The sequence below is a fragment of the Talpa occidentalis genome, unplaced genomic scaffold (assembly GCF_014898055.3).
Source record: "Talpa occidentalis isolate TD23 unplaced genomic scaffold, MPIMG_talOcc4v2.1 talOcc4.15, whole genome shotgun sequence".
Classification (NCBI taxonomy): domain Eukaryota; kingdom Metazoa; phylum Chordata; class Mammalia; order Eulipotyphla; family Talpidae; genus Talpa; species Talpa occidentalis.
Window position 1 is genome coordinate 8,205,441 of NW_023601543.1, and position 26,899 is coordinate 8,232,339.

A 26,899-nucleotide genomic window follows, 5' to 3' on the forward strand; every position below is an offset into this window, starting at 1 on the left:
CTCCAACTGCAAATTAGATTGGAAATAACTCATTAGTGCTTCGCAGTCACTGGGCAAAGAAAGCTGGCGTCAGTGGTGCAGTTTTATTCTTGCTGTATCTCTCCACCTGGAGCAGCTTGGAAATACCTTCTCTAATTATAGTCATTAAAAGTCTAATGAATTCTTCTGTTTTAAAAAAGCCTTTTACATTTGCTTTTGTTAGGCCTTTCTTTTTCATTTGTGCCATATATGTTGCTGATAATTGCCATTTACATACTCTTCTCGCTTTGTCCATTTGGTTTCATTTTAATGTAACTACACATGTATTGTGTTTAGTTGTGTGTGTAAGAGAGGTCATTTATTCAGTTTCCTAAAGAAAAATTCTCTGTTTTACTGTTCATGAAAGGATTGAGTGTGTCTGCCTTCTGCTGTCACATTAAGGCTGCAGTGTTTGTCTAGTTGTAGAAATATTCAGCTCTTGCTTATATGGATTTGTTGTAACATGAGTAATTGTAACCCCGGTAGAGAACTCCCTTTTTATACAAAAAATAATCTTTTATAATGTAAAAATGAATATGTGTACACTTAAAAATGATTTTGTCTAACTCTTTAACCTACTATATCAGTTTCATTTTTTTTAATGTACAGTTGACCCTCGAATAACCTGTTGGTATTAAAGGCACTGACCCCTGCCGAGTTGAAAGTCCATGTGTTAATTTTGACTCCCCAAGAATTTAACTAGAGTCATCCTTTGTTATCCTCAGGGGATTGGCTTCATTCAGGACACCCTCTTACCCTACCCCCCATTCCCAGCTGATAGCAAAATCTGTGGATGCGTAATCCCTTATAGTCAGCCTTCCATGAACCTGTGGTTTCCCAGCCATGAATCCAGCCAGCCAGCATCTTGGGTTAGTTAAATCCATGAATGCAAAACCTACGGATGGGGAAAAAAATGCATATAAGTGGACTCTTGCATTCCAAACCTGTATTGTTCAAGGGTCGACTGTAATTATCTTGAAGTTTAAGTTTCTAAAATCAAAGTTAAAAGGTACTCCTATTAGTGACTGACTGCTAATAGGTTTATTTTATGGGGTGATGAAAATATAATTCTAAAATTAGATTGTGGTGGTGATGGTTAGGCAACAGCTAACATACTTAAAACTATCACACTATTAAGTGAGTGAATTCTATAATATTTGAATTATGCATCAATAAAACAATAAAAAAGAAGGTACTCATATCACTGTTCACCAGCTTTATCATGTACTAACTGACTGTGTAGGCTTGGGCAAGTTACTTTCCTTTCTGTGCTTTGATTCCTCCTCTGTTCACAGTGATAATACTAAAGCTTCTCTAACAGGCTGGTTGTGAGGACTAAGTAAGTAAATCTGTATGAAGAGCCTAGAATTGTGCTTTGGAGTAAAAGCTCTCAAAATGTCTGCGGTTGTCATTGTTTTCCCTTGGTGTGTGGAGCTCCGAAGCGATGTCTAAGACATATTTTTAGTGCCATCTGCATATAAATGGTAATTTAAGCCACGCATTTGGATTAGGTTACCCAGGGCAGAGCTGAATCTAGGAAAATACCAGCAGTTAGTAATTTAGTATGGGAGCAGGACAAACAGATTTTGCAAAGAGGCTCAAAAGGGAATATCCAGAGAGGTAACAGTAGTTGTGGTTTCATGAAAGCAAAGGAGAAAGCTGTTTCCTAAGGAGATGGTTTGGCAAGTTAGAGCTATGTGAGTGGGATTATGACCCAGTTTAAGTAGGGATGGCTTCAAGAGGAAAGAGGTAAAAGGATGTAGATATAGTACATGTATTCTTTTGAGGAAGTTACTCACTTTTTATGGAGCTCTCACCGTGTACCAGAGCCTGTTGTAGGTTAGCAGTATACTAGTGAGCAAGACAAAAAACAAAGCAAAAAATCCCTGCCCTAAAGGAAGCTGAACTTATGGTGGGCCTGTGGAAGGAAAGAGAGTGATAAGGAAGAGGCTATTTTGTCAAGGAAGAAGTGTGCACATGTGCATGTGTGAGAGTGCACACATGTGTGTTTAGTAAGGACTTAAATATATTTAAGCTAAGGAACCATGGTAGATAAGACAGTAGAGATGAAGTGGTTGACAGTATAGGGAAGATGGGATAATTATTGGTGCAAAAAGATGGAAAGGTTTGTAAGTCTTGAATACAAGAAGACATCCCCACTTCTGAAACTCTGGGAAAGAGCTGATGTACACGCACAGGGAAGTGTGAAGAAATGACACCTCTTTACTAAGGGACGTAGGAACAAGGTCATCCATTTAGGAAGGAATGTGCTGAGGGACTTTAGAGTCATAAAGTGTTGAAAATGGGTGCTTGAGGTAAATAGAGAGTGAGATGAACATGTATAAGTAGGAGACTTGTAGAGTGGCACTGAGGAATTTTAGTGGCATTAATATTAATGTTAACATGAATGTGGGTTCCACAACTTCTTTCACGCACTCAACTTCTTTCACGCAGTAGTAGAGGAAGCAGTTTCTGAGACTGGGCCTGAATGTAGGACTTTGTAGGACAATTAAGATAGAGCCATATAGGGAGGAAATTGAGATGGCTGATGAGAGAATAGATTCCAAGAATAAACATGGTGTTCAGACTTTCTAGGGAATATGAAGGCAATGACTTTGAGAAGCTGAAGGTGGGAGCAAAGACACTAGAGGTTTTAAAGATGTTTTGTAGTGGGAGTGAAAGAGCTAAAAAGCTAAGAGAGGGAGAGCTATTGTTGTTTAAGGTGTCAGAGATGAAGTAGTGGGTGATAACAAACCCTAGTCTGTCACCATAGAGTAGTTAGCTAAAATAGAGCAGAGGTGAAAATCCTTGGAGCAAAAGAGTTCTGGGACTTGACAATCTAGATTTCTGATGGGTTGTCCACATGGATGATGGAATTTCCAAATGCTGTGGCAAGAGTTGGCATGGAGAACAAAACAGAAAGCTGTATTTCAAAGTCTTAAGTTCACTGTCAATAGGCGACCAGAGACCTGTTTGATAGAGATAATAAAGGGTAATAAAGGTCACTCACTGGAGGAGATAAGGAAGTCCAAGAACTATGAAATGAGTGTGGAGTGGGTTGTCCAGGACATTAAAATTTCGTAAGATAATGGTACGAGATGGGGTGGAAAGGCAGCCAGTGATCCAAATGAATGAAGGGAAATCCCCAACAAACATGATGTGCTTAATGAAGGGGGGTAAAAGCTTGTATCTCCACATCTGTGTCAACAAAAGGGAGAAGGAACTGTTCTGTGAAAGGTTGGATTAATGGACTGCACAAGCAATGGGGAGCTAAGAAGAGGTTGACTACTACCTTTCCAGAGGATACTTCAGAAGAGAGCCAAGTTTCAGGGAAGGCAAGTATTAATAGGAGGGTTTTCTGATGTGAACGATGTAGAGAGTTTGATTAACAAGGATGACAGATTTTGCAGGGCACAGTTTCAATAGTGGGTTAGAAGAGGGAGCGAAGGGGGAACAATACTAAAAGGAAAGTGGGTGAAGGAAGGAAGCACAAAGTAGGATGAGGATGGGCAGTTGGATGAGTCATTAGTTGAAGTAATTGGTTTCTGGGTTACCCAGCTTTTTTTTTTTGGTAAAGTCATGAGCAGTAAGTGGCATGTGAATAGTCCAAAGTGCCGCAAGAGTACCTGGCAATTGCTCCCTCCAGTCTTAGGGTGAGAGAATTCACCAGAGCCAGAGCGGGAAGCAGAACAGGCAGGAGGACCAAAGTACACTGCTGAGGGGAGCAGTGGGCGCAGCAGGAGAGGTGTGGGCGCCATGTGGGACCCTCGCCCGGCGGCCAGCCGGGGGATCGAACCGGTGCTGCAGAGGCTGCGGGCAGCTCCGCAGCCCAGTGCTCAACCGCTGCGCCACTGGGGAGGCCCGCTCCTTCCAGTCTTTACCCTCTGCAGATGCTGTTTGGGTCTGACCCTGACAAGAGTTCTAGGTTATATGCTTCCTACCTCAAACCCTGTTGATTTTAACTGTGAGTCTACTTAGTACAAAATACAATCCATAACATTGATCATGCTCTTATAGAAGTGCAGCCCAAATCCTTCGTTATGGTATAGTTATTTATGTTACTTTTAAATTTGAAGTTTTGTGGGTTTTTTTGTTTTGTTTTGTTTTTAGCTATGGAGATAAAACTAACATGACCTTGTACAGCTCTAAGGTGTACAATGTAATGATTTGAACTAAGTGTATATTGAAAAATGATTACTACAGTAAGGTCAGTTAACACATAGATCACCTGACACTGTTACCATTTTTTAATACAAACTTTAAACATTTATTTTCAGGAGTGAATGAAGGCATTTCTTTATAGTATTTTATGACCATGATCAGATTCCAAATCTTGCTTTTGCCATGGCAACTAGGTGGTTGGGTGTTTATTTATATAAATAAATTTATATACTTATTTCTTTATAAAGAGAAGAAAAAAGAATTGTGGCCAAAGTAAACTGTAGGAGTTACATGCTGGATCGCATTCTGCCACGGACAGTTGCTCAACCCAACTTTTCTTAAACATGTATACAAAGTCAGTTTTGATTAGATCTTGGATCCTGGTTATCAGATAGATTGCAAACTACTAAACCAAATCCAGAGGTCATTGTTACTAAGATTTATAACTACTAACACCATAGAATCTAACGATTTAGCTATTTGGGAGTTCTTTTGGGGAGAAAATTATTTAAGAAGGAAATCCACTTGGTTGGACACAATGATATTAGTAAAACTGAAACCTCTTAGCAAATTTTATTCTAGTTTACACATACACACACATGTATGTATATGTGTATATCTCTACACCCTTTCATGCACCAGTTATCTGGGTTCATGCAAGAGGTACTATTTCTTAAGCTCAAGCAATGTGTGCTCCTTAACTGTAAATCTTTAAATTTAAATGTATAGGGCAAACATGCCTTTTGAAGATCACATTAAACTCAGGAGATTTATAATAAAAATTTTATAATAGAGATTATCACACAACAGTCTGAGCAATCTCTATAGTGTTCTATAACTTTTTTCTTGCTGTGGAGGTTTCTTTCATAAACTTAATTATTCCCTAAGCAAATCCATTCAGACTTACCAAAATGAATGGGATAGACTATTTGGCAAGCGTAAGCATGTCTTAAAAGTGATTCCAAAGATTTTAGATATTATAGCAATGAAAACTTAGAAAAACAGAATTAGTCATTATTCTCTTGCCAGGTATAGTTATATGGAAAGGCTTACTCTCTTGGCCTTCAATAAAGGCAATTATGGATGAAAATAGTAGTTCCTGAAAGGTGACTACAACACAGTGATAAAAATGTCATGTTTAGTGTATTTTATATAAATATGATTGAGTACTTCAGTGGTTACAACCTCTAATTAATGCAGTTTGTATTTAATGTTAGGTCCATCATGGTCTCATTTTCTCTACTCACCGGAATATGTGAGCTACAACCAGATCCCAGATCCCCCACTGCTCTACCCTGCTCCATTCATACTCACACTTTTCTCTCAGAAATCCCTGATCCCGCCTGTTATTAAAAATAAACTACTTTAAACATTTACTATTAAGAAACACATTAGTAAAAAGGCAGAAACATTTATGGTGATTTCTGTAAATATCTTAAAAGCAGGTCTGGAGGGCTCTCTGATTTCATTCTGTCCCACATGTCTCCTCTTCCCCCCATCGCTGAAATGAAATGGGGCCACTGTGGCTTAGCAGACAGCAAGACTTGATGCTGGGGTTCCAGCCATGGGCCACATTTTAAAAAGGGAATACTAAGAAAGGGGGCACTGGACTCAGAATTGGCTTTCTGCTGGAATAAGCCTCCAAATGCAGCATAGGAATGGTGTTTTTTACTGTGCCTCACTGATCTGATGCTCTTTAATTATTTGCTTCAAGTGGGAAAAAAAAGGAATGGTGGGCCTTTGGTTTAGGGGATTTTGCAAAAATACAAGCCCTTATGTACATAATCGGTTTGATTTGAAAAGAATGGTAGGAGAAGGTGAACATCTGAGTCCAGCTATCTTCAGATCCAAACCTGTGGCCTTCTTTGTCAGGAACCACTTGCTTCTCTGAACACCTTGTCCCCTGACAGGGTGCTGACAGGGCAGGAGGGGAGGGTCCCTCAATTATTTCTGCCTATATACGTGGTTTCTTCTCACTTTGAGTGCCCAACCTGTCCCTCATGGCAGGTGTTGCAGAGCCACGTTTTGCAGCATAACTGTTCACATTGATTACCCATGCTGCTTGTTTCCGCTTCCTACCTAGGGTCTAAACATTCACTGAGACACCCCAAATTCAACCCTACACCGAGTCATTTATCATAACCTGTGAGGAACCTTTTGAAGTTGGCCTAGTTCCACTTGACAAGTATTTTGAATGAGTATGTCTTCTAGTCCCACTGAAGTCCTGAGTAAAGTCACAGTGCTCCAGCCTGTCTTATGTTCACATGCTTATGAAGAAGCATTATTTGATCAATGTGGGAATAAGCTGAGCTACTTGGAGAGAAATGAGGGAGACTAGTTTGGTGAGACCAGAGCCTTTTTGCTGTCTACTGCAAGTAGAAAATGCCGTGAAATTGGCTAGGGAAGTCAAGTTGGATTATAGAAGCCCTGAGACCCAGCACAGTATATGACTATAAAACTCTTTTGTCATTGTATCCAGAGCTTTGGAGTATGGCACATATAAAGTAAAATATATGAACTAATAATAAATAATAAAATAAATGACTAAATTACCTAAGTAATAAAATAATAAAACTATATAATGAATAATAAAAATAAGTAAATGAACTTGATCATGCTCTGGATTAGTCACCAGAATTACCTACAACCTGGATATTAAGAAATTTCCCTAGACTAACTCTCCCTGTCTCAAGTCATCTTCTGCATCTCATCAACCCTTAGTTTTCATTCCTACTTCGGTGTTTTCCTTGCAGTGTGCTATTGGGTTTTCAGAAAAGTCGTGATGTAGGCAGAAAAAAATGCGTCATGACTTTTCCGACAACCCAATATAAATATACATACATGCTTATTTCACTTATCTCCTTCTTGTGTTCTCTCTGTCAACCTCATACAATCATAAACTCATCCTTTGCAGCAACTGGTGCAGTCGTAGCTCAGAAGTTAGTGAGAAGTATAGGAAAAAGGGACTTTACTCCAGTCTGCCCCTGCTTGCTGACTAATAACCTACCATCATGGCAAACGGTGAAAGAAAGGGGAAGTTGGGCTAGCTACATGTGTGCAAGGGGAAGTTTGGTAACCTTGGGAGGGGCGTTGGAGGGTCTGGAATTTAAAAGCTTCTCATCGCCCTGGGCAAGGTAAGATATGTGGGGACTAGGGAGCCATGGACTTACCTTCTTTGAGTTATATCCTGAGATTTCCTAGTTCCAGACATAGCTAGAATTAGCTAAGAGAGAGAAAATTCACTTTAGCTTTGGCAATGTAGTCAATTCTATTATTTTCTTTAGGAGGTAGTTTCTTTCTTTTTTTTTTTTTTTGTTTTGTTACTAGAGAGTTTTTATTTACAAAGTTTCAAAGTAATCTATCCTGTGGGTGTAAGCTCTAGTCAGCCAATCAATTCTTTTTTTTTTTTTTAAATAATAAATTTTATTTTTATATTGCCCCATACAACTGCACATGCCCCATTCTGACCCCAATCCCTCCCCTCCCAGCCCCCCCCCCCCCAAAAGTGTCTCTGGTTCATAGTTTTTTTGTTGATTTTTCACTTCTTATAGTTATTCATTTCCTGATCCCTTATTTAAGTTTTCTAGATTCCTGCTATGAGTGAGACCATCCGGTATTTTTCTTTTTCTTTTTGGCTTATTTCGCTGAGCATGATCCCTTCCAGCGCCATCCATGTTGATGCAAATTGCATGTGTATCTTTTGAATGCTGAGTATATCCATGGTATATATGTACCACATTTCTTGACCAGTCATCTATTTTGGGCATTTGCTGTTCCAAAGCTTAGCTATTGTAAATAGTGCTGCTATAAACATAGGGGTGCAGGTGTTCTTTGGAATTGATGTTTCTGTGTCCTTGGGTAAATACCTAGGAGTGGAATGCTGGATCATATGGAAGCTCTATGTTTAGTAGGTCCAGAAATCTCCACACAGCTCTCCATAGTGGTTGGACCAGTTTGCACTCCCACCAACAGTGCAGAAGAGTTCCTTTTTCTCCACAACCTCGCCAACATTTGTTGTTGCTAGTTTTTTTAATATGTGCCATTCTAGGAGGTAGTTTCTTAGGAGGAGGTATTTGCTGTGACCAAGTGGATACAAATATTTGATCTTGGTAGGTTTCAGATATGTCATGAACCAGCATTTTGTACTTATTAATAAACATTCAGGGATGCAAATGAAAAGTACTGAAGCAGGGAAACACACACACACACTCACACACACACATCTTGTGTTGATTTCCCAGTAGTGTTCTTTAAGATAAGAAACTGTGACCCCAGAAATAGTGGTACTGATTTTATGCTTTTGTTTACCCATTTATTAGTAAATCCTTTCTTCATGTTTCATTGCTAATTGTTGTGTCAAATATGTGCACAAATAACTGTTAATCATTTAGATGTTGTTTTTAAAAAATGTAATGTGTTTTCACTAAGAAGCACGTGGATAAGGTCATATTGTGTAAATGTCCTTTCACTCTTTTGCAGATTCTTGTTTGCGTGTGGGACTTCCCATAGGTCAGTGACATTTCTATCTGCTCTGCTTGCAGATAAAACAATACTGCAAAAAACACCATGCCCCAGTTTATGGTTATTGAATGAAGCAGACTTGAAAAGAGAGTGGCACGTGGCTCACTGATTTGAATCGTGTTTGCCTTGTTCGTTGCTGTTCTGTAATTAACACTAGGCGAGTTGATGAACTGTCCTGAATGAAAACATTTTACATCTTGTCCCTGTGCCTTATGACTTTATGGTAGGTTATGTTCATGGACTTCAAACTAATACAAGAATAATCTGATTTTATAAACAAACAATATTACATTAAGGATTATATTTCTATATATCCTCAATATATACATTAAGGATTATATTACATTGAAGATACATGTTTCCTGATGCCTGACTTTTTAAAGAAATAATTGTTTTTCATCAACAGTTTAATCAACTGGAAATGATGACTCTGAATATTGCCCAGAATAACATTTCTGGAGTATATGTAAATCAGTTAGCAAGGCATCACAATAACCATCTCATTCAATTATGTTTCATGAACTAAAGTGTCAGTGAACTGTACAAAATTCTTATTGTCACATTTGTTGCCTTGTTTATACTGCAACTACTCTAAAGGTTTTTGAAAAAGCAGTTTCTACAAAGAAAATCACAAAGGATTTCTTTGCTAACTGTTGAGAATGAGGAGAATTTCAGGGGAGACTTGAAGTTACAGCTCTTTGAGATGCTGAATTGAAATTGTCTTCTTGCTTTTTGTTCATAAATTCCCTGTAGCAAACATCCCTCTTGGGGGAGCTAGTCCTTGGTCTCTCTTCATTTGAATTCTCATAGGGAAGACTTTAGTAAAAAAAAAAAAAAAAGACAGTTGAGATGTGAAGTGCGATTGCACATTCTATAGTGGAAGAGGAGAGCGTGCCCTGCGGAGGGAGACAGGGGAGACGCCCCGGGATAGGAAGGGACCTGGAGCGCAGCTGGATGGAAAGAACCCGGATGGACGTGGGCAAGATGAGGTCTGAAAAGTAGCGGGGAAGAGACCTGAGTTTGCAAGACCTTGCAAGTCAGAGTAAAGATTTCAGTTCATACTTCTAAAATCAGTGGGAGCCATTAAAACAGGGATTGGAAGAGCAACGTAATCGGGCTTCTGTTTATATGGTTATATAGGTATTTCATTGACGTTTGGTCTCCCCCACTATATGCTAAGCTCCTTGAAGGCAGCAGCAGTTTACTCAGTGCCCTTTTTTTTAGTATATATAACTTTGGGGTTACATTTTCACTTCTCCAGAGTACACATGCTTCATCCACTGTCATTATTCTGTCTCCATTGACTTAACACACAGTGGGGATCCAGTAAATATTGGTTGAAGGAATTCATCAGCCCTGTTAACAACTTTGCCTTGTGGCCTGCTGTTAGGCAAAGGTGTTACTTTTTTGGGGAGGGAGGGTAAAAATTCACATAACAAAATTAACCATCTTACAGGAATGATTCAGTGGCGTTTAATTTTAATATATTCACAAGGTGTGAAACCACTACTCTGTCACTTTCCATAGCATTCTCGTCACCCCAGAAGGAAACTCCACACCCATTAAGTACTCACTCCCCGTCTTCCCCTCCCCCTAACTCCTGGCTGCTTTCTGCTTTTATATATTTGCTTTTTCTGAATATTTCCTATAGATGGAATAATACAATACATGACCTTTCAGCTGGCTTCTTGCAGCATAATGTTCTCGAGATTCATTTGTGCCAATACTTCATTCCTTTCTATGTGTGAATAATATTCCATTGTATGGATATACTATATTTTGTTTATTCACCAGTCAATGGCAATTCGGGTTGCTCTACCTTTTGACTATTGTATATAGTGCTACTGTCAACATAAATGCACAAGTTTTTGTTTGAACATCTGTTTTCAGTTCTTTGGGATCTATACCTGGGAGTGAAATTGCTGGCTTCTATGGTAATTAAGTTTAGCTTTTTGATGAACCAGCAAACTCTTTTCCACAGAGGCTGCATTGTGCAAGGGTTCCAGTTTCTTCACATTCTCCTGAGACTTTTTACTTTCCTTTTTTTTTTTAATTCTAGCTGTGATAGAAGGTGTTATCTTTAAAATGCATGCTCGAACTTCCCCTTATTTGTGGTGAATATTTTATTCTTTGATACCTCCGGGCATTGTTGCTCAACAGTCTGAAAAATTGTGACGATCAAAGGCACATTGCACTGAATTGGATTCTGAAGCCATAGGATGTAGGTCTAACAGCATTTTAAGAAAGGCTTGTAATTATTAGGCCAACCCCACCATTCTCTCTTTTCCATTACTTTAAGATTGAAGATGAGATCTAAAGGACTTTCATACCTAAAGAAGTTTTTTTCCTTGGCTTATATCATAAAGACAAGAAACAAGAGTTGGTGAGCATGGAACAAGAGGGAAACCTGTGCACTGTAGATGGAATTGCCCATAGGAAACAGTACGGAGAGCCTGAAAAATAAATTTAGAGTGGAAATATCATATAATCTAGTTATACCACTTTTGGGTATTTATCCCAAGAATACAAAAACAGTATTGTTTTTTTGGAGAAACATCTTAACTCCATTTTGGAGAGCTATCTTAACCTTCATTTTCATTGCAGCATTATTCACAATAGCCAAGATACAGAAACAACCTAAGTGCTAACTAACTGACAGTGTATGGATAAAAGGAAATATGGTATCTGTACACGAGAATGTTCCTCCAAAAAATGAAATTTTGCTATTTGCAACAACATGAATGAACCTAGAAGGTACTGTGCAAAGTGAAGTCAGAGAAAGACAAACACTGTGTGATCTCACTCATGTGGATGATAAAACAAACGCAAACTTGTAGCTATGCATAAGAACAGATGGTGGTTACCAGCGGAGAAGGGATGGAAGGATGGGTAAGTCGTGTGGCGAAGGGGGTCAACACTATGGCGGTGGGTGAAAACTTAGACGTTTGGTGGCAATTATACCGTATATACTGATGTTGAATTATAATGCCGTACATCTGAAACCCATACATTTTAAACCAATATTACTTCAAGAAAAAGTTAAAAATAAAAACGGAAGTTTCTTCTGATTATGTGTTTTGCTTATAAACTTCTTGTGGTGTGGTGTCTTTGAGAGTTGCACTGAGAATGAGGAAGCCCCATGCAGTCTCATAGCAGAATGTTCCTATTTTTCCTTCACATTGGCACATTTGTATTTCCACTCTTTTCATTCTGTGTCTCTGTATTTCCTCATCTTTTTTTTTTTTTTTTTAAAGCTTAAGCTTAGCTATGCTGTATTGTAGGTCCCAAAACCCAGGGAGTTATACCTGCTTGCCTTTCGGGTAGGGCAGAGACTGTAGCAAATACCTGGGAAACAAACAGGAATTTAAGCAGGACCTGTATTCAAGTACACTAAGATTATTCCTGCCCATCCACAGTCTTCAGTCCATCATAATTGGCCCTCATTAATAATGCTAAAAATGCAAATGCACTTTAATTTCCAGCCTTTGAAGACAGTTTGTATTCTGTTGGGTTCTGCCATTTTGCTATCCTTAACTAATAATGCTGTAAATATTTTGTTTATGAACGTTTAGAAGATTTTTATGTCATGTCTGAGTTTACAAAGTAGAGAAAAATGGACTTGGAAATGTATTAACACATTGGCATAAACACATGCCTTTTATAATAATGTAAAGTGAAATGCATTGCAATCAGGAGAATTGAGTTTTCGAACATTTAATTATCGAGCACTGGTCATGACTAATCTGCTTGTGTTCCACAGAGCAACATTTGCTTAATGCTACAACCACTGTGCTGTTTCATGATTTAGCTGAAAGCATTTTTTCCTGTTCAAACATTGCCAGGTATTTTTAATGTTGGCTGTAAATTCTTATAATTGTTCTAGATGCCCCCTCTATGTGCTTTGGAAATAGCCACCATTACTATTTTACAATCATGTACTTGAATAGACCCTCAAACTACTGTTTGTCCTATTTGGTAAAAAGCAGAAAATTGTTTTGGGGGTGGTAGGACCTTTCGTGTACATAGTGTTTATTTTTGAAAAGTTACACATTTTGAATGTGTGTAATGAAAATTCTTTCAAGTGGTTCTATATCTGTGAGTATGTGTTTCATATTACAGCAGAAACCTTTGTACAAGTAAAATTTGTAATTCTAAGTGACCCATTACTTTTTTTAAATTGCCCACATGGCAATTAATTGTAGCCTGTTTTGACTTGAAGTTGTTTGTTCCATAGGTGCACGGGACATGAATTTCATTCTATTTTATCAGAGGAATAAACTGTTTCCCTTGGGTAACATGCACATTTGAGAAGGCATTCATTTTTTCTTTGACACTATAGTGCTTTAAATGAGCATCCTTAGTGCCTGAAAGAGCCACTGTACCTTGTAGTATACCAGAATAAGTACCCTAAAGGCACATGAGCCTTTCCCTGGTTCCTGTGACTGTTCATGATCTTTCCTTTATTTCTTCTTCCTTTTCTACTTTAAAGCCTACAAGTAAATTTCCTCCTGGATACGTTATCTTCTCATGTATTGATTTATAAATTATGCTTTGTCCTCAAATAGGTAATCTCCTCCCCATTGTTGAACTGTATTTTGTTTGTTTTGGTCCAGGCTGAAAAAGGTGACAAAGATACAATATCCAACACTACATTTCACGTTTCATTGCTAAAAGATCTGGCTCCAGTTCCTATGCATCCTTTTATATCAGATTATTTATTCAAACTCTCCTCACGTTACCTATGGTGAAGCCAATGCCAAGTGGCCTCCCCAGAACGTACAACAGACCAATTGGTAGAAGGTGATTAGAAACAAAATCTTCTTTCTTACCTCTCATAATTAAGCCTAGCAGCTAACACACCCATCTGGGATCATGGCCAAAAACTTAATTTTTCTTATCTATTTTTGGCTCACAGGGAGAGAAATTGTCACAAATTTAACAGTTATCTCACCTCATATTCAGTACTTTGCCTGTATAGCTGATGGTGATGAGCTAAGAAGTGTATTTGAGTAGCATTGCCCAAATTGTGTTTCGCAGGGCATGATGCCACTGGATCTTCCTGGGGTGGGGGGGTAGAATTCTAGGAGAAGTGCCAACGTTATACATAGATAAAGGTTTCTTTACTTTGGGAGTAAAGGATTTCCAGGAGGAGGGGTTACAGGAGCAGCCTTCACCTTCTCTAAGAAACTTCTCTGTTAGCATGTTCCATGTAATACAGTTTGGGAAACCGAGTGATGTATTCTGATATTCTTGCCAATTCATCCTAGTGTGGCATTCTTTCTTGGCAGTACTGAAAGTCATATTAAACTTTCGCAAATCAGGGCCTCCCCGGTGGCACAGCGGTTGAGCACTGGGTTGCGAAGCTGCCCGCAGCCTCTGCAGCACCCGTTCGATCCCCCGCCGCCGGGCGAGGGTCCCACATGGCGCGCAGACCTCTCCTGCCACCCACTGCTCCCCTCAGCAGTGTACTTCATCAGTCTGCCTGCTCTGTTCCCCCCTCTGGCTCTGGTGAATTCTCTCACCCTCCCACACTTCTGACTGTACCCAGTGCTTGTGTAAATAAATAAATCTTAAAAAAAAAAAATTCACAAACCAAAAAAAAGTTTTTGAGGTAACATTAGTTTATACAATATTGTATAGGTTTCAGGTGTCCACAAACAATTTTTATTTCACACAAATCACTATTTAATATTGATTTGATTTATTCTTTCTATGCCTCAACATACTAAAACTTACGCATTACACCTCAAACATATTGCTAATTTTAGTGTCTCTTTTAAGCATGTTTTAGGAAGAATTAAAAAACAGATCACCTGTTCAATTTAAAGCAATGCCCAATGGTTATAGTACATAGCAGCTTTGAATTGAGAACTTTGGGGGGAGAGAAGAGGAATGTCAATTCCAGTACAGTTCCCAAATGCTCCCAGTATAGTTCTCCAAGGGAGAAGAGAATTCCTGGTTTTACTGTAGATGTCAGGTCAACAGTTCCAAAGGACTAGTGGTGTGTGCATGGGCAGCAACCTAGGGCGCACTTTGAGTGGCCTTTACTTGTGGTCAAATGTGCCACTTTTCAGCTTTCCTGTCCAACACTAGTCCTTCACTCACACTAAGGAATGGTGTTTTCAACACCAAGCTCTCTGTCACGGTGCCCTTTTTGGGCAGAGTGGCATCAGGATTGCGTATGCCCCTTCTGTGGCGCCAGAAACTCTGTTGCTTTAAATATGTACACCTGAGTTGGGTTGAGACCATTGCCTACTTCTGTGCTGGCCCAGTTCCTGAAATTTTATTATTCACATCATTGGTTAATGTCTACAAGCCTTGTTTTTTTCCATGTGTGAATAGCCTTTAGAGTTCTTAAAAGTAATCTCTGGGTATTTTGTTAATCCTTCTGTAAGTAGACTTCTAAATTCTGTGACCTTATTTTACTGTTAAGGAAATTGAGGCTCAACTCAGCCCAGATCTCACATTGAAGAAAATGGTTAGGTATATCCCTGTTTCCCAAGGTCAGGTCTTTGTTGCTTCCTCTGTTCCCGCCAAACCTTGCCCAGCCCGCCTTTACCTACAGGAAGGATGCTTTTTTCCAAGAACAGAGTTTTCTTTAAGACACTGTATGTTGAGCTAAGGGATTGATCCAGTATATCATGGTTGAGTGAAGAGCTGAATGCTCTTTCCCAAAGTGGTTCCCTTTTGGGAGGTTCGAGTCACAACTCGTCTTTGTGACTAGGGATGGTCTTAGCCCCTTCGTTTCCTTTGCTTTTCAACTAAGCCATGTTCTATGATGGGACTTGTTAGCTGCCTCTTTTGTTGGGGATGTTAAAGAATAGATAGAGCCTGGATGTGCTATTTAAACTAATTTACAACTCAGGCATTTTTTCTAACTAGTTTGCTTTCCATATATATTTTTTAAATATTTATTTACTTATGCATACAATAACTGGGGTGTAAGCCAGAGGTGCGGGGTGGTGAGAGGATTCATCAGAGAGAGTGGGGAACAGAACAGGCAGATCTACTGAAATACACTGCTGAGGGGAGCAGTGGGCGAGGCAGGAGAGGTCTGCTGCACCATGTGGGTTTCTCCCTGGCTGGCCGAGGATCGAACTTGTGCTGCAGTGGCTGGTGATAGCTCGATGGCCCTGTCTTTAACCCCTGCACCACCAGGGAGGCCCTGCTTTCCATATATTTAACAAAAGCAGGGAAAAAAAATTCATTGGTTTTACCAAACTTGCTCCAGCATTTATTTAAACTGCTGTATCTTTCTAGGAAATTTTTTATCACTTCTATAATAATGATATTATCACTGAAATGGGAGATAAAGCCCTATTCAGTCCACAGATACCTTTCTTACAGTATATTTTTTGCTCGAGTCAGAGTTTATCTCTTCTTCCACTGGAATAAAAATTATCCTCTGGTGACATAGAAAGTGATTTTGGAATGAGAATTTTTCTCTTCTAGGCCAGGATATTTGTAAAGGTATTTTTTACCCTTAATATCCAGTGGTTCTTTTACTTGCCTTTGTTAAGCATTATTGTTTGCTGTGAGGATAAAAGTTTCTTACCTATAATATCTCTAAAAGGTGAGGAAAGTCTTCCAGCCCTCTGGGACTTATACATGAAAACCATCTGCTTAGACTGTACACACACACACACACACAAACACACACACACACACACTGGGACTCTGGGACTTATACATGAAAACCATCTGCTTAGACTGTACACACACACACACACACACACACACACACACAGAGAGAGAGAGAGAGAAAGAGAGAGAGAGAGAGAGAGAGAGAGAGAAAGAGAGACAGACAGACATATTTTAATCTCTAATATACAGTATTATAATCACTTCCTTGGGGTGGAGTGTAGTATAGCCAATGCCTAGATCAGATCTCTTCCTCTTACACTATTTTATCTGTCTACAACCAAAAGTTCAACTTCCCTCAGCAGTTCAATTTTTAACCCCTTCTCATATTATGATTCACTTATAGGCATGAGTTAGAAAAGAACTTTATAAGATAAGGGGGGGGAGGTGGTGCAATGAAAGGCTAGTATTTTTAAATATACTTAAAAATCAAAAGCTAGGGCCTCCCCAGTGGTGCAGCGGGTTGAGTGCAGTGCTGTGAATCTGTCCACAGCCTCTGCAACGCTGGTTCAATTCCCAGCTGGCCAGGGAGCAACCCACATGGCACAGCAGACCTCTCCTGTCTCACTCCCTGCTCTGTCTCTGGTGAATTCTCTCACCTTCCTGTGCCTGTGGCCTGTACCCCAGTTCTTGTATAAATAAATAAATCTTAAAATTTTTTTTTTTAAAAAATCGAAAGTTAGAATGGCAGATAAGGTCTCAGTAGAAGAGTAATGAAAGAGACGTCAAATACTGTAAATAATGGAGGCCAGGCCACCAGCGAGCTGCTTCCAAGTCTTAAGGAACAGCCTGAGTACCAGTGCAACAGTGTGAAGAGCTCACAAGATAAACCCAAGTGTATGAGGTCAATTAATATTTGATGAGGCAACCAAGGATACTCACTGGAGAAGACAGTCTTTTCAAAAGTGCTGCTGGGATGATTGGGTATTCACATGTAAAAGAATGGAACTGGACCCATGTACATATTACACCACTCACTCAAATTAACTTAAATGGACTAAAGCCTCATTAAATGTTAGGACCTGAGCACCTTGAAACTCCCAGAAGAAAATAGAATAAAGTTCCTTGACATGAGTCTTGGTAATGATTTTTTGGATATCACAAAGCACAAGTGACAGCAAAAATAAAGAAGTGGTAGTCATCAAACTAAAAAGTTCTGCACAAGCAAACCACAATAAAGTGAAAAGAAAATCTATAGAATGGGGAAATTATTTGCAAACAATATAAAGAACTAATACACCTCAATAGCAAAGAATCAACCCAATTTAAAAGAGAAAAGTACCCAAACAGGCATTTTCCAAAAGGAACAGACCAAGTCTATTGCGTCCTTGCTGCCTTCCTGGCAAAGACATAAATTAAAAAGGCACAATTAATTGGTTGTCTTCCCAAACTGCAACCTTACAGGGATCATCATGGGGTGGTGCAAGTTGCTTTATAATCTGCAGCAGAATTCTCTGTGATTTAACTGCCATTATGTTAGCAAAGTTTGTGCATATCCGTATGCAGGTAGTCCCATCTTTGCCTCCTGCCTCTCAAGTTTTTGTAGGTAATAAAAATGGAAAATTGCTTCTGAGTTTTTGTAGACATGTGTGATCAGTTCTCTCTAGTTAGTTTGAGTGTATTGTCAGGCTCTTGGTTAGAGATAATGTTAACAAGGAAAGTTCAGTTGCTAAGCCTCAGCCTGAACTATAAAAGTCTCAAGTTACTTTCTGAAAGTGGAAGAATCTCTGAACCATTAAAAACATTATTCCTGTTAGACTCTACTTACTAAATACAGCATTTTTTTCTTAAAGTATTTTTAAATTAAAATTTTGTATTGAAGTATTATTGCTTTATAACAGTATATAAGTGTAAGGTGTGCATCATCAAAACTCACCATATGTATATACTACATTAAGTTTACCAGTAAAAATTCAAATGCTTACTTCATTTTTGATCTATAAATTCTCTAGCAGCCATCTTGTAAGAAAGCTGCTCTTCATCTTTAGAGTCATGTTTCTGTAACCTTGAGATTGTTGGGGTGAGGGAATGGTAGGGAGGGAGATCAGATTGGGAACACTATGACTATCCCTGGTGAAATCCCTGGTGTCCCTCATGTCCCTGGTGGATCACATTTAGATAATGAAGTCTGACTCTGAACTTGCCAACAAGTCCTCACAGCCACTGCTTCTCCCCTAAACATTATGCTTGCTGATTTGGGTGTTGTGGTTCTTTTTTTCTTTTTTAATTTTATTTTTATATTCCCCATACAATTGCAACCCCCTTATTTTGAACCCAATCCCTCCTTTCCCCGCCCCCACCCCCCCATAGAGTGTCTCTGGTTCATAGTTGTTTGTTGATTTTGATATTTTCTTTCTTACAGTCATTCTTTTTCCTGGTCCCTTATTTAAGTTTTCTAGATTCCTGCTATGAGTGAGACCTGTTGTGGTTCTTAATATCCATTTCTTGTAGCAGTTTCTATTCAGTTAAATGTGCTGCCATTGGGTAATGCCTACTTAGAGACAATCTTTGTATCTGGGGGATAGTCTTTGTATATTCAATTGTCTTTTGATCAGGTATTTGAGGGTTTTGGTTAATATAGCCACAATTAAGCTTTAAAGGTAAGAAGACACAAAATATCCTTTCTCTGTATTGTTTCACTACCTCTGGCAGAGGCCGGAGAGAGAGCTTTAATCACTTCAGAAGATGCAGTAAAAGCAAAATCTGAAAAGTGTGATTTTAAGGTTTGTTTTAGAGTTAAGACTGTAAATTACACATCAAGATGATTCTTCTTGGCTTGTTAAAATGAAGTGAGCTTGGAAACCTCAGCAATTTGACCACTGAATACATTGTAGCAATTTAACCACTAAGCCTAATACACTGGCAATGTTCCCTGGCACTCCAATGCTCTTCTTGCACCTACCCCTCCAGCCCTAATATAGAAACCCTGGCTTCTGGGAGCATTTTAATGAAAGTCTGAAATTTTGATGAAATACTCTATCTTTATTTCAATTTTGAGTTCACTTGACCTTTTAAAGACTGATTATGCTGTTAAAAATAATTGTGCTTCAGAGAAGAAAATAGCTTTGTGGCTGGGGTGCCGAGGACAGTTTTAACCATTGCCAAGCTTTCAGATTTTTAATAAGAACTTTTTGTTTATTTTTGAATACATTAATTTGCTTTAGTAACTCACAAAGAGCAGTCTGATGACCAATAAAAATACTGCTTTGGTTGCCAGGGATGACGACATTGGTTACTTGTTGGTAACTCTAGTAGTTTTGCCTATGTCAGGGTCTGTAATTTTCATTATCAATGATCTGAATAATTGATGGGAGACTAACCACTTGCAAAAATAATAAGAATTGAAGGAAACTAATTTTCTGAGCAAATTAAAATGGTTGGAGGGAGATAATATTTGAGGTTTATTTGTATTTTTATCTTCTCAAAAGCAAATTGTTTAAATTATTTAATTAGAGAAATATAAGATTAATTATGGCTGGTATACTAAAAACTTGTGGGATGCTAGTTAAGGACAATTACAAATTCAGAGCGATTCTGTAGCTGTAATCCTTAGCCCTCACTGCAAATTAGAATTGTCACCTGGGGAGCTTCTAGAAAAATTAAATTAAACATCAGATATTAAATAAAAGACCCTGGCATTGGTATTATGTTTAAAACCAATGTGTGAACAGAATTAAAAATCACTGGTCTATGACTAAGTGATAAATTTAAGTCTACCTGGAAAGGATGGAGAGGTGAGCGCTGTTTCGGATCCTGCGCCAACTTTTGTAGTGACGGTCTTGTACTGAAGTCTCTATTTTCCCTCACTTTTATTGAATCAGCGGTGTGGAGACAATCAAGAATATGTTATACTTCCCATTGCTCTCTGTGTTTTATGACCAGCGAAGGCATAGTATTTTAAGATGATATTATGTGTCTAACAGTGCCATTTTACTCTGGTTTTTATTGAGAAACTATCTTGGTATAAATTATTTTCTTTTTAAAAAACAATATTTGGTTTATATGATAGAGGTATAAATCAAGAATACAACAGGGTGATATTTATCTTGAAGAAAAAAATGAAATTGCTTTCTCTCTTAATGCATATATTATAAATATACCTTAAATATTTTCCCACACTTTTTATTGTAGTGTTTGATGTGTCATTAAAATAGAATTGGTGCCAGCATATTAGAATTCTTTTAATGCTGTTCCTAAGGCTGTTTAGATGGGAAACAATTCAATACAGAATGGAGTCTTAATGAATTAAAAGTCATTATGAGGTGGCAGAAATCATACCCTCCCACTCCATACTACTTTGCGTGCCATCCAAATGGGAAATATTTTTATGATTCCCACTTGGAGTTTCTTTGCTTTGGCAAAGGCACCTACATTATTTGCAATCACAGGAGCTAAAACCACTATTTTATCACTCTACATTGGCAGCAAGTGGAAAATTACAGTGAATTTACACATGAGTTCAGCACTGCCATTTTTACATGAACCAAACAATATTATACAGTGGCAGCAAATTCCACTAGAAATTGCAGGTTCATCAGATTCGAGGATGAGACAGGCATATGAAAGTCATCTATTTCACCCAGCCCCACCCCCAGTCCTCTGGGACCTCCAAACCCATACCCACCAGTTCTCAGGAGACTTTGCTCTTTTTAAAAAAATGCTCAGGAGCAGACAGTCTGTCTATGCCTTCTCTCTCTCTCTGGCCCCTGTTTCTTCCTCTAACAGTGATCACTGCTAGGATGTGCCCTCTTCACCCCAACCTGCACTGCAATTTCAATCCATTTTCTCCAATTTGATGGAGATAGAGGTCTTAGGCCTTATTCAAAAGAGATCAGAGATGATGTATGGGGAAAGCTCTTAATAAATCTTTAAGGGCCTCCCTGGTGGTGCAAGGGGTTAAGATGCAACCTATGAAGCAATCCGCAGCTGCTGCAGCATGAGTTCAATCCCCCGGCCGGTCAGGGAGCAACCCACATGGTGCAGCAGACCTCTCCTGTCTTGGCCCGCTGCTCCCCTCAGCAGTATACTTAAGTCAATCTGCCTGTTCTCTTCTCCACACTCTCTGGTGAATCCTTTCACTCCCCCACACCTCTGGCCTGTGCCCCAGCCCTTGTATGCATTAATAAATAAATGTTATTTAAAAATAAACCTTTAAATGCTACCCAAATGTGGGGGATTCATAAAAACATCAGATGACTGAAGAATTGCCTTATGCTTATTCCTTCCCTTTGTTTTCTGAAACATTGTTACTGCCAGAGAAGTTACAGACAATTCAGGATTGGGGAAGCACTAATTCATTTTCATTTTAAGTTATTAATCAGTGTCCACTGTAATTGAGGGGAAGAATCTACCCTGGAGAGCAGGAAACATCCTGCCTCACTGACCCTCTGCCTCCCTATCTTGTCTCTTCCCCTTCCATATGTAAAAATGACCTGAGACCTGGCATACAAGATAGAGCTCTTCCTTATTTACTCTGTAGTCATTTCTTGCTTGTGTGAAAAACTAAACCACCACATTAATATTAAAGATTGTAAAATTATAATGCATATATGGACTTGAAATTTTTATAATCCAAATTGGTATGTTATAAGGTTCCGGTCTGTTGTAGGGACTACAATGACACCATTAACTTGGCAACAGAAGATGAGGCTAGGGGTGAAACAGAATAAACTATACTTTTGGCAGGTATATTCATTTTTAGTTTATGTCTCACAAAATGACTATAATGGCAAATTTGGTGTTTTTATCAGCAAGCTGTATGTTTTGGTTTCAAACAGAGAAATCAGACCCTTAATCATAGTACATGCAGCTACCACACTTGTAAAGGTATTGTTTACTAACTTCCAGAACTGTTGGAAAATTTACATGCTGATCAGATGACAAAGGAACTTGTACAATCAGTTGTTCTAATGCCCTGGTTTTGTGTAGGGAGGTAAATATCTGCGCTTTCCAGGAGTGATACTTAATGACTTTTTACAGTTTGCAATGGATAGAGGATTTACAGCCTCCCTTAGCCATAGTACATTTTCAAGAGTTTCTTTATATATAACTTAAATCTCTCCTACTTCAACTTATTACAATTACTTTTCAAGCGATTTCCCAACAGATTTTGAAGACAATACCCCTACTAAATACTTAATAAGCTTAAATGAAATTTGTAAGGCAAGAGGCCTTATCTATACTTTGGGGTGATTATTTTTCTAACAAAATCATTTTCCCTGTATTAATCTATATAAGGAAGCAAAAATTCAGATTGAAATGCATCCAAACATAGCAGACATTTGGAGAACTTTGCTTAAAGTAATTATTTGCTTAAAGCAACTATTTGGGAGATAGATTCATATCTTTGACCTCTAAATAGATCATAAAAAGGGAGGGAAGTCTTTGTGACTGTATACTTTAGATGTTTTAGGTTGGTGTATTCTTTTAAAAAAAATAATAATGAAACTATAAAGTGGGTATTTGTTGCTCTCATGCTTCCTTTGACTTAAATATATGGTCGCCTAAAACATGATAACATTATCATCAAAGGAGATATTCCTGAATTTATGTAAATGCATTAGCCCTCATTTAAGATTAAAGAACAGTGAACCCTCAGTGAAATAAATAAAAGGGTGAGGCAAAATGGAGCTCAACCGTGGGACTTCTAGAATCAGCAAATTTACCTTTTAAAACTGTAAAGGTAAATACTCCTAGGTATTTACCCAAAGGACACAGAAACATCAATTCCAAAGAGCACCTGCACTCCTATGTTTATAGCAGCACTGTTTACAATAGCTAAGCTTTGGAAACAACCCAAATGCCCAAAAATAGATGACTGGATCAAGAAGATGTGGTACATATATACCATGGAATATTACTCAGCATTCAAAAAAGATAAACACATGCAATTTGCAGCAACATGGATGGCACTGGAAGGGATCATGCTCAGCGAAATAAGCCAAAAAGAAAAAGAAAAATACCGGATGGTCTCACTCATAGCAGGAATCTAGAAAACTTAAATAAGGTACCAGGAAAATGAATATAAGAAAGTGAAAATCAAAATCAACAAAAAACTATGAACCAGAGACACTTTTTGGGGGGTGGGGGGCGGGAGGGGAAGGATTGGGGTCAGAATGGGGCATTTGCAATTGTATGGGGGAATATAAAAATAAAATTTAATATTAAAAAAAAAACTGTAAAGGAGTGTTAAAGATTATATTGGCTAGAGTAGACCTTTTTGACAATAGGCCTAGGGGATTGCAAAAGAGTGTTTTTCTTGTAAGGCCAAAGAATTAACATTCTTTGCAGAAATAGTTGGTCCTTCCGTCAGTAGAAATAGGAAAGTCATTCTATTTGTGATCTGAATAATACTTATTTTGTATTTAGAAATAATTTGCAGTCTTTCTGTGGATTAGTAAGGTAATCGACAAGTTTGCCTTCAATAGTCGTTATGTAGTAAATTAAGTATTCTCAGCTGACCTTTCCTAAGTTAGTGTGTTGCTGTGATGGCTGAGATTTAGTGGGTGAAAGAAAAATGACTGGCATGAAAAAGTTGTTTCTCTAGGATACTTTCTTTTCTTTTTCTTGCTCCATTAAAAGTTTTTTTTATTTCTGGATATAGTATATGCACACTGTTGAATAATCATGATTTATAAAGGATAAATAAAAAGCCAAAATCCCCCACCAGTCTGTCACGTTCCTTTCTCCTTACAAGGATAGAATTCTAAAGTCATTATGCTCTCTGATATTCCCTTAATGTTGTATCTTCTCTGTAATTCAGCAACAATATTAAATAGATGACAGCTGTAGAAAATGGAAAGCAGGTGGGTTGTTGACCATCAGAGTAGATAGCCCTGGCAGGACAACTGGTTGGTTGACAACAGCTCCTGTCACATAACTTCCAGGTGATGCTGTATCCCTTCCTTGCACCTGGATGGTGCAAGGAAGGGGCAAATAGAAGGAAGCCTCTTGTTTCTAGGATATTTTAGAATTGCCACCTTGGCCTCACTCAGAACAGTTGGCTCAAGCATCACTTTTACTAGTCTTCAGTAAGTCAGCAGCTAAACGGTTTTAGTGGAGTTTGAAAGTCCTAACAAGGTTTTCTCTTCTACCTACTTATCTGTTTCTAGGCTATAGCCAAATGTGCTCAGACAGGAATTCTGAGCTCAAGAGAAGCATGGAGAAATGTGATGAAAAAATTGACTTTTTCCTTCTTTCTCTTGGTCAGTGTGCTGGAGAAGAGAAACGAGTTGGCACACGCACAGTGTTTGTTGGCAATCACCCAGTATCAGAAACAGAAGCCTACATTGCACAAAGATTTTGTGATAATAGAATAGTCTCATCTAAGGTAAGTTGTTTATTTTAACTCAATAGATGTTCATATATAGTAAGTCAGAGAATGCACTTATTTTTACTTAGGCTTCTGGGGAAGCTGGTGCATTTATATATGTGTACATGGATATGAACTTGTATCAGTCATATACCCACTGTAGTAATTATTCCATTGAGAGGCAGCCGTTTGTTTTGTTCTGTTTTATGCTGAAAGGCAGGTGTTTTGTTTTGGGGTTTTTTGTGTGTTTGTTTTTTGAGTAAACTTTGTTTTGTTATAGCTGAAAGAGCGTTCATTCCATTGCCTTCCGTTATGATTTCACAGTACCTGTTGATTATACATATTACTTTCAGGGAATAACTTACTTGCTCAAAGCTTCCTGAACTGCCCTAAGTAAATGGACAAGGTTGTGAATAATTTGCATTCTTCTAGATGGTGCTACCCTAGAATGACATTCGTTGCTGTTTCTATTCAACGTGGCGCTTCTCATGTACACTCCTGGGTCTGAAAGGGTGCATTCTGCTCAGTACACTGCTGGAGTTACTAAGAGTTCAGTCACTGCAACAGTGTCCCATTTAAATAATCATTTTACTTCCGCATAAGGTAGTGAGTGCTGAGAGCCATGGCCTGAAAGTCTGAAGGACTATGTTTAAATCCTGTCCCCACTCCCCACTTACCGTGTGACCTTGCCCAAATTAATGTCTGAGTCTGAATGATCTCATCAGGGAAATTGAGTTAATATCCCATATGTGAAAGCACTCTGTTTAGTTCCTAGTACTCAGTAATCATCATTCTACAAGCATTAGTTTGCTGATCTATATGTCTGCCCGATAAAGTTAGGTGCTAGGTGCTAGGTGCTAGATGACTGGCCCACTGCCATATCTTGTAGCTTGGCAGAGATCTTGATCATTTTCCTCCTTTCCTTACATACACCCTGGCAAGGAAGATCAAAAATGTGGGTAATGATTGTTTCACTTCATGTTTGCAAACACTTAGGATGTGAAATGCAAAATTACATCCTTCCTTAAAAAATTTAGCATTCTGGTTTTCAAACATACATATGATTTCTCCTTTGGATAGTAATGTATAGTGGAAATTATACTTAGCTAGATTTACATGTAAAATATGGACAGATTGAGTGAGTGCCTGATGAGCAGATCTGTAGAGCAATCTATAGAATACTTGAGCAAATTTACAAAAAATACCTGTTTCCTATCAGTCTTTAACCTTACAGCAGAAATTTTATCCTCAGCCAAAAGTTTCTATACTTGTGCCCAAGATATAAATCGTCCTTTCACTGAAAATTGTGATTCACCCTGTGATATCAAAGAAAGCAATCAATTACTTGCCCTTTGATTCAGAACATAGACTTGTGGAGTTGAAAGATCCTAAGAGAGGGCCTCCCTGGTGGTGCAAGGGGTTAAGCACCACACTATGAGGCAGTCCACAGCCTCTGTAGCATGAGTTTGATCCCCGGCTGGCCAGGGAGCAACCCACATGGCGAAGCGGACCTCTCCTGTCTTTCCCGCTGCTCCCCTCAGCAGTGTATTTCGGTCAGTTTGCCTGTTCTGTTTCCCACTCTGTCTCTGGTGAATTCTCTCATCCCCCGCACCTCTGGCCTGTACCTAGCTCTTGTATGCATAAATAAATCTTTTTATTTTTTAAAGATTTTTATTTATTTATTTATTTATACAAGAACCGGGGTACAGGCCAGATTCGTGGGAGGGTGAGAGGATTCACCAGAGACAGAGCGGGGAACAGAACAGGCAGACTGACGAAATACACTGCTGAGGGGAGCAGCGGGCGTGACAGGAGAAGTCTGCTGCGCCATGTGGGACCCTCGCCGGTTGGCCCGGATCGAACAGGCACTGCAGAGGCTGCGGACAGCTTCACAGTGCTGCGCTCAACTGCCTGCACCACCAGGGGAGGCCCTGCATAAATCAGTATTATCCACTCCTAGGTATTTACCCTAAGGACACAGAAACATCAATTCCAAAGAGCACCTGCACCCCTATGTTTATAGCAGCGCTGTTTACAATAGCTAAGCTTTGGAAACAACCCAAATGCCCAAAAATAGATGACTGGATCAAGAAGATGTGGTACATATACACCATGGAATACATGGTGTATATGTAATACAGCAATCGAAAAAGATAAACACATGCAATTTGCAGCAACATGGATGGCGCTGGAAGGGATCATGTTCAGCGAAATAAGCCAGAAAGAAAAAGAAAAATACCGGATGGT

General features: G+C 38.8%; 1 protein-coding gene across 5 annotated transcripts in view; it reads left to right on the forward strand.

The window, feature by feature from the left end:
• Positions 1–26,899, forward strand: part of ATP11C (ATPase phospholipid transporting 11C) — a 157,568-nt gene that overhangs the window by 50,788 nt on the left and 79,881 nt on the right. For 4 of the 5 annotated variants that reach the window (XM_054695530.1, XM_054695531.1, XM_037511867.2 and 1 more), the window contains one exon: positions 24,551–24,670. In XM_054695530.1, the coding sequence (XP_054551505.1) occupies positions 24,551–24,670 (120 nt within the window). Of the gene's footprint in view, positions 1–8,721; positions 8,924–24,550; positions 24,671–26,899 lie in introns of those variants that run through there. The other variant, XM_054695529.1, reaches the window with a different exon arrangement.